A 9244-nucleotide genomic window follows, 5' to 3' on the forward strand; every position below is an offset into this window, starting at 1 on the left:
TTCGTGGCTCTGTTTTCCACGTTGATTTGTCCTTTCTATGCTAAAAACTGTGCTTGGGTAAGTGAAAAATATTTTCTAAAAACTACCAAAGTCTGAAAGAAATGTTAAGCTGTTGGAAATACAGGTCAATAAAAAAGTAATTATTTAGTACCTACTATGCAGCCGATGTTATTCAGAAATCTTCCTGGTAGTATATCAATGAATACAAACTAAATGGCTGCCTTATTTGGCTAGAAGGGTCTGGAGAGGCACAGTTTCAGCTTTTTGGTATGTAGCACCTAAAGGCTCAGATTTGGAGTTCTAACCTTATCTCTCAGTCCTTCTAAGTTTTGATACCTTTATTTTCCTTTTGCCTGGTAATTCTCACTAAGTTTTTGTCTTTTAATTTTCTATGTATTCTTATAAACCATCTCTAATTACTTGGCGTGAGTAGTTTCATAATATAACATATATTAAACGAAAAGGGAGGAAATGGAAAAAGGGAAAAGAAAAGGTCTAAATTAGAGCCAAGAATGAGGAAATATTGGCTGTGAAATTTTAACATACTTTCAAAAAAAAGGACCAAAAATTTATTCTTTGAATAAATTGAAACAGCAACTAATGTTTTAGACCTGTGTAAATTCTTCTTTAAACAGTGACCATGGGTAATTCATATTGACTTATTTCCCTTGTCTTCAAAATGAGGGAATTGGTCACTCTAGATAATCTCTAAGCTACCTTAAAAATTTAAGTCTTTGACTGCAATATGAATCTGCTTTTATCCAGACTCACATCATTTTTGTGTTTCTGAAAGTGATCACAATTATTGCCTCAATCAGTATCAACTACACTCTCATGACCATTATTTATATTTTAAATACTGGATATACATTTTCCATATGTACAATTTGCACTGCATTAACAGTTAAGAGCTAGTGAAAAACAATAAAAGATTAGGAATATTATAAATTGTCAGACTATAAGTAACCTCTGCCATAATTAATAAGTAAATAAAAACTACTACCCAGGAAGCTGAAGTATTTCTTAATTTTATTATAATATTGAATAAAGAGAATGGCCAAATTCTATGAGAATATTGAGCCCATCTGGAAGGTTAATCTTGACGAAGGGAAAATTCTATCCTTTTGAACAACTTGGCCTCAAAACGAGTATTACATGAGGAGAACTTCTTGAATTAATCAACTGTCAAAAATGTCCTGTCCTAAAGTAGAAATGTTACTCTTCAGTTTCTCATGCTGAGACTTACTGATTTTTATTTAATGTAGAATTGTTAATGACATTCATTATCTTGTTCAATCACACAAAGGTTAAAAATAACTACCTAAACAGGATGGTGTGAGATCTCTGAAGCAGATGCAATAGGGGAGATGGAAGCTGATACAGGGACAACGGAGGAGCAGTCGGAAAGCTCAGAGTCAGGAAACTACCATCTACTCCAAAAAATACAACACGACGTGCTCACAAGTACCACCATTTTATGGGAAAAGTTAAATATTTTATTATGAGGATAAAAAGAAAGAAAAACAAGATTGGGAACTTTAAGGTAACAACTCTCAGTTATAAGAAGATTTCACTATATAAAATATCTCATTCTCCATCAAGATTGAATAAATAAAACTTTAATTTCTATCTTACCAAACCCAGGACTCCATTTTCACTTTGCAGATGGACAGTCATACTGGGGCTGATAAAGTTGCTGGCCAGAAGCGGTATTCCTATGCCCAAATTAGCTGGAAAAAAAGACGTTAAGGTCCAGCATATAAAAGATAGAGAGATTGTGTCATAAATCTTCTACATGAATAAATCTGAATATAGGCCTTCTTTAAAGGCACTTACTCTGAATGTAATCACTGAATAGATTCTCCCACCACCCTCTAGGTATTATTTTGTAATTTTTTCAAAAAGAAAATCTCTTAATCACAGCTTTCCCCATAAAGATATCAAAGTAGTGGCTTCAGAAAACCAGCCAAGAGGTCATTTTTATTGTAAGACATAGTTAGCAAATTTGGACTGTATTATGATTTATTATGACTGATGACTGATATAACATGGCCTGACCTTTGTTTAAAAGCATTTTTCACTATTCAAAACTGCAACTGAAAATAAAGATGATTAAAATATTCTAAAAAGGGCTACCATTTTTGAATTTTAAAAGACGTTTTATGACAACACCAAAATGTCTGCCTAAATTGTATAGATTCTTCTGGATCACTGTGATAACATCCATTGGTAACTGAACCTTCCTTAAGACATAAATAGGATGGTGGGGATGTTTAAGCTTCAGTGAACACATTTGAGACCATATAAAAAAAAAAGCTGTGTTACAGCATCAAAGAGCTAACTGGTTGGGATTAGCAGATGCAAACTATTATATATAGAATGGATAAACAACAAGGTCCTACCATATAGCACAGGGAACTATATTCAATATCCTGTGATAAACAATAATGAAAAAGAATCTGAAAAAGAATCTATGTATGCATAACTGAGTCACTTTGCTGTACAGCAGAAGTTAAACACAACCTTGTAAATCAACTACACTTCAATAAAATTTTTTCTAAAAGAAGAGCTAACTGAGGGTATTAAATCTTCTTCCTTAGGTGATCAAAGTTCTGACTTGTATGCAGTGGTGTGGATTCGACCTTGCCTCTCAACACAAGCAGGCTGACCAGATCAGAAATACTAACACTGTCTGTGGGAATTCCCTGGTGGTCCAGTGGTTAGGACTTGGCACTTTCACTGCTGTGGGCCTGGGTTTGATCCCTGGTTGGGGAACTAAGATCCTGTAAGCTGTGCACTGTGGCCAAAAAAAAAAAACAAACAAAAACTGACGCTGTCTGAAACTGCTGTCCACTACCACTGCAAACCACAGACTTTGACAGAATTAGTGCAAAGAAGGTGGCACTCTGATGAGATTCTAATAACAGTGAGCGCTTTGTGAATGAAGTCCAGAAAAGATAAAGTTTGTGTATGCTGCCATATTATACACTACAAAGGCCAGCAGGACAACTCAATGTGCCAGGTCACCTCTTATGAATACAGTAAGTCTATGAAGTTATGATGATAGCTTCCTGGTTCACCTCTTACCAAATCACAATCTAGTGTAGACTTATTTGTACTTCATTCACACAGTGATGCATGGAATACACTGAGGTATTAATTCCATTATAAGCAGGCATTTTCAGGTAAGGGCAACCCAAATTACAAGTTTTATACCCCCCCTCTTTCATCATATGCTATAATTTTCTCAGTTCTTTAATATTTTTTAGTGAGTCAAATACCAGGGAGAAAAAAGCCTATGTAATTTGGGTTGGAAAAGAGTAGGTGCTATGGAAAGATCATTTATATGAACTGACTTGCAAATATTTTTCATAGGCAATACAATAACAGTGAATAAAGGATACCTAGAAGCCATTATATCTAAAAATCAGTGTTATCATAGAGTCAGTGTTAAAATATCAATGGTAAACCAATTGACTGGACATAAGAAGAAAACCCAGAGACTAGCTTTCACCTGTTCAGCCTACTTGGTTGACTCTATATCTGCTGATACTGGAGGTAGAAGAGGAAGCACTATTATACTCTCTTCCCCTATGTGAATGCCCACCATAACTCAATGTATAAACTGAAAGATAAAGAAAAATGAAGTGGTGGAGGTAAAAAGAAAGTAAAAAAAAAGAGTTCTCCTGTCAATATCAGTCTGAAAGAAGATTTTTATGGACTAGGGGAAGCTCAGAGAATGGAGACACATGTCATGTTTCTACTACCTCCTGCCCCAGGCCTTTAAGTATGGCTTTACTGGATTCACCATTCAACAAATATTTATCTTATCATACACTATTTGAATTTATACATATTATTTGTATTATATAGTTCAAGAGTTGATGTCTTGAAAATCAGCAAAATGGTGAATAGACTCACTGTTATTAAAACACATTCAAAATCCAAACACTAATTGCCCTAAATCATCTTCACCTACCTCTTTTTTGACAAAGTATTCAATATCTACAGCAGAATTTGAATCATTCATTGAATACCCTTACAAAACATCAGACATAAAAGGGTACATTCACAGAATCTTTGTCAGGGGAAACAAGAGGTTGTTAAGAAGTTGGATCTTATGTTTCAATGAGTATGTAAATGTCAGAACACAGAGAAAGTAAATAGCACTGGTTATAAGTAGTACTTCTGAGATTTGAAACCCTCATCTTGGGTAATCTCTTCTCCCAATTACCCTTGGCCAAATGCCAAATTATACTGAAATTCCTTATATATTAGAGAACAGCTAAGGAAATTTTCAGTCACCATTTTGTTTCAAGAAGGCAAAAGGATTATAATTCTAATTTCATTTATCTTGATATCTTTAGGTTATATGCCACATTTGTAAAAATTGATCAATTGCTTTAGAAGTTACAATGGACTAGAAAGGAATCACTATGCAGGACGCCTAGTAACCTGATGTGTAAAAAGTGAGGGCTACGTCTTTGCCCAGCCTGCGGGGCAAGGAATAAAGGATACCATACATGCCATCCTCAAATTCAAGAGCTGCCCGCTTGATGATACGTTCCCTTACATTATCTCCAGGTTTACCAGATGTGGTTTTTACAGCTTCCTCTTTCCGGATTGATAAACGCTTTAAAATAAACAGAAATAAATTATTCATGGTTGAGGTATACTTTGTATTTTAACACTACTGAAATACAAAACTCTCTCCCATTACTACCATAAGGCACATCTGCAATATAATGTAGAGAATTTTTAAATTTAAAAAAGAATACTATGGATAAAATTTGATGACAGAAATAATTCTTTAAAATGTAAGTGAAAGGACTTCCCTGGTGGTCCAGTGGCTAAGACTCTGCGCTCCCAATGCTGGGGGCCCGGGTTCAATCCCTGGTCAGGGAACTAGATCCCACATGCTGCAACTAAGACCCAGTGCAGCCAAATAAGTAAATTTAAAAAATAAATAAAACAAACAAATAAATTAATTAATTAAATAAAAAGTAAGTGAAAGAGGTCAGATGTTTGAAGAGGAAGATGTAATTGTTCTGTCTCTTTGAAGCAAATAATTCTTTTGTTACTGTCACACTGAGTGCCACTACTGTTACTCTAAGACTCCTGCAGCTGAACTCTCCTCAGGTGCTCTGGGATGGAGCCAGAATAAAGAAAAGGGAATAGACCTTGGGACTCTATTTTTGCAGGGCTGTGAGAATGTGTTTACCAGGTACTGCTGCTGCCAATTGCCTATTTCCACATGCAGAGTCTAGACCGGTTTTGCTAAAACTGAATCACAGGAATCATAGAAATATCCAGAAACCAGCCAGAAAACTATTTCCATTACTAAATCTCCTTGATACAGACTCTGGTTCCTGTTTGCAAATGTCCCGTTTTTGATCCCTGGCCCCTGACGTTAGTTTCAGATTGCAGAATGTCTTTCTGTTTGATGTCTGCGGGTAGAGGGTATCTCTGAATCCACGGTATCTCTTACTGCATGTCTATTCTGTTGCTGATCCCTAGACACTTCTGAATCTTGATATCAATTCTGGTCCAGCTGGTCTTCATGCTCTCAATAGCCTTAGAGTACCTCCAATGCTCCCGGTACCCACTCCTTGCCACGATCTCATACCCACCAGCTGCCCAGAGCCCAACACTCATGGGAAATGATGTTCTGTCTGGACTCTATAATGTTCAAAGACTTCAAGAGAGATAGACAGTTCTGAACACTCAAACGCTAAGAGTCCAGCAAGGGTAAAGCCACCAAAGACCTGATTATCCTTCTCTACCTTGTAGGACAGCCAGCCAAAACTATGCATCATAAATTAGGACAGTTACAAAAGCCTAGAAGACATAGCCTAGAGAAGCACCTAATTTGGTGATATACACGCTGTAAACACAAGGAACTGTTGAACTGGACAATTACATAGACAATCATGTCTCCTCAAGATAGACACATGAGAAGCTCCTATTAAGATTCAGAGCAAGACTTCCTGTTCAGCTCTAATTCCTTATCATCTAGAATAGCCCCAGGGACACATCTCTGACAGTCAGATCCATAAATACTGACAGACAAGCTAAGTCAATTACCTCAATTCTTTTCTCATATTTTTCTCCCTTTATAAGGCGATGTACATAAATCTTAGGAATATGAATGTCTTCTGGGGCAAATGATCCAATATCCACAATTTCTTCAACCTAGGCAAAAAGAAAAAAATTTTAGTTACATAGTGAGAGCTTAAACTGAATATTTTTTATTAAAAAAAGATGAAGTATATGCATCTTTACCTTCAACTTAGGCTGGATATACAATGTAAGTATACATATACACATAGACACACACATGCACACACAAATATACATATAAATCAGAGAGAGAGAAAGAACAAATACACACACACACGCAAACATACAAACTTATAGATCCACAAAAATAGAAGAAATTCAAATACCTGTGTCTGAACATAAAATACAGAACATAAAGCTCTAAAACTTTGCTTAAAACAGCCTCAGTTACAAATTTGTCAAATGGTTTGTCAGTACAGCTGCTTGAACTTTCACAAACTGCAGCTCAACTATGCAAAATTTGAAAGCACATCCCTTAAACCCAGATCTTCAAAATTAATGGGAAATTTATCATATCAAAGACAAAAATCTGTAACAACATCTGCTTGGTCAATTGCTTTTTAAATATAGATACAAATGCTATTTGTAACCATTTTTAATTATTCCTGTTATTAGCTTCCTAGGATCATGATAGAACTGCAATTGCTGAAATAATTTTACTTTAAGATTGATCATTAATTTCAATATGGAAATTTGAAAAAAGGAAATATTAACTAATAACTGGAAATTCTAAAAATCAGAATTAAAGTTATTCACAGAGCAAAAGGGAATTTTATAGCAATACTGAATGCCCCAAGTTAGTCTGCTATTTTAGAATTCATTTTTAAAGAAGAGAAAAGAAATCAATTTTTTTACATCAACATTAAAAAAAAAACCCTCAGAATAACAAGGATAAAGAAAAACTACAGTCAACATTGTTGAGATCAAAAAATTATATTTCTGGGGACTTCCCTGGTGGTCTAGTGGTTAAGAATCTGCCTTCCAATGCAGGGGATGCAGGTTCAATCTCTGGTCAGGAAACTAAGATCCCAACATGCCGTGGGGCAAGTAAGCCCGTGTGCCGCAACTACTGAGCCCACGCTCTCTGGAACCCGAACGCCACAACTAGAGAGAAGCCCATGTGCCTCAACTAAGACCCAATGCAGCCAAATAAATAAATTAATTAATTAATTAAAAAAAATTTTTAATTAAAAACAAAATTATCTTTCTGGTGCCAAGAAAAATATCGTCTTGAAGACTGAGAGTGCTCAGCTTAACAGATGTCATACCCAAAGCAAAGAACTATCTGCAAATGAACTGACTTGTACAAGGAGACTTGTATTATACTGTCTCCTTAAACTAGTAACTGAACTCTCCAGAAGTTTTTGAGGTTAAGCACCCCCCTTCCTTTCTGCTATTCTACCATGTATGCCCACACCACACTCCTTCCACAATGAAAGAATAACAGGGATTAACAAGAGTCATTTTCATTATTGTGCACTACTTCTAAATAGCTGAAGAAGAATAGGACATAATGGATAAAAGCTATCTTCTCTGATAAACAGAAGGATCTTAACAAAAATAAAATAGAAACTCCAGGGAAGAGTCAATAAACATGTGGGCATCCAAGTTGAAACAGTGGGTAGAGATGTCCATCTATACTCATATGAGAATGAGTCAGAAGGCAAGGGGACTCCCCATCACTATACTCCATATCTTCTCCTCCAAACTTCTCTATGCTCTGATATACCAAGAGCATAGCCTTCACTTTTTTACATATTCATCAGGTTAGTAGGCCTCCTGCAATATTGATTCTTTTCTAGCCCAATGCAACCAAGGTGGTGACCAGGTAAACAGGAGGTGGACACAGGAAATGCAGAGCAGCTAAGCACTACTTCTACCTCTTCAACTAGTTGGAAATTTCAGCCATTAGGGTTCATTCACATCTTTACACTTATTCGATTCAAGCCTTCAAAGAAGTTCTTGACTTTAAAAATTTATCCTGAGGATATATGTGAAGAATACTATTCATGAAAATATTGGCCACGGCATTTGTTAAAATAACAACGAGTTGAAAACAACCTAAAGGATCAACCTCAGAATAATGGTAAAATATATATGGTGCATCCACATGATAAATCAGTATTATGGCTCTCATAATATTTAATGACATCTCATAATATAATGTTTCATAAAAATGCAAGGTTCTATATAAATATTTACAGATATGCTCTTTGGCTCAATTATTTCTATATCTACAAAAAACTGAGAGAAAAAACACATAGGAAATTAACACTGAAATGTTAATCATTTTTATCCCTGGGTGACAGTACCAAGTTATTTTTGTGTAATTTTACTTTTATAATCAAGAGGTGAAAAACCTACAAATTTTTTTAAAAAGCTGCAATAGACATTAAGTAGATAGTTTCCAAAACTAGGAAATACAAAAGTGGAGGATGTGATAAATTGCTTAGTTAGCCATGTACCAAAAGGACATGTTAAAAAGAAAATAGAGACTTAAGAAAAACTGTGATTTCTAAACTCTAAAAGCACTTACAACATTATGAAATAGGTTATGGAAACACTTTTTGTTTACATTTTTGAAGATAATGCAAATTATTTTCCATACCTAATGCTATTTCAAAAGTTCAGGCCCTCCTGTCTCTTGCTTGAATTATTGCATCAGCTTCCTAATAGGTATCCCTGCATCTACCCTTCAGCAGGAGCGAGAAACATATCGGAGAAGGAAAAAAGTAACCCTTTTCACTTAAACCAAAACTGTTGATGGTAACCAATCGCGATTTTCTTCTGGTTCCACCAAAGAAAGTTTTGACAAAAAACACCAAATAAGACCAAGTTTCTTTACCAAGGGCAATTACATCATGACTTTCACAACAAATGGAGTGGAAGAATGTGTCCTACTAAAGCAACTCTGATGAAAAGCAAGAATCTGGTTAAACATAATCAGTTCCAGGCTTTGTCATCCTAATATGAATGATTTTCATATTGTCAAAATGCATGGGCAGCATTTGTCAACACAATATCAACCCTCAACAGTATTGAAAATTTCTATACAAAAATCAAAGCTTTCTCAGAGCTGGTTAGCAGAGTTAATCGCAGAGGAAGAAAATATTTGAAGTACAAA

General features: G+C 35.4%; 1 protein-coding gene across 1 annotated transcript in view; it reads right to left on the reverse strand.

Moving 5' to 3' along the window:
* Window positions 1-9244, reverse strand: part of OXCT1 (3-oxoacid CoA-transferase 1) — a 144538-nt gene that overhangs the window by 69205 nt on the left and 66089 nt on the right. The window contains exons 8-10 of the mRNA XM_061189222.1: window positions 6085-6192; window positions 4519-4633; window positions 1636-1730 (exon numbers count right to left, since the gene is read on the reverse strand). Coding sequence (XP_061045205.1) covers window positions 1636-1730; window positions 4519-4633; window positions 6085-6192 — 318 coding nt within the window. The remainder of the gene's footprint in view (window positions 1-1635; window positions 1731-4518; window positions 4634-6084; window positions 6193-9244) is intronic.

Source organism: Eubalaena glacialis, chromosome 4 (genome assembly GCF_028564815.1).
Source record: "Eubalaena glacialis isolate mEubGla1 chromosome 4, mEubGla1.1.hap2.+ XY, whole genome shotgun sequence".
Taxonomy (NCBI): domain Eukaryota; kingdom Metazoa; phylum Chordata; class Mammalia; order Artiodactyla; family Balaenidae; genus Eubalaena; species Eubalaena glacialis.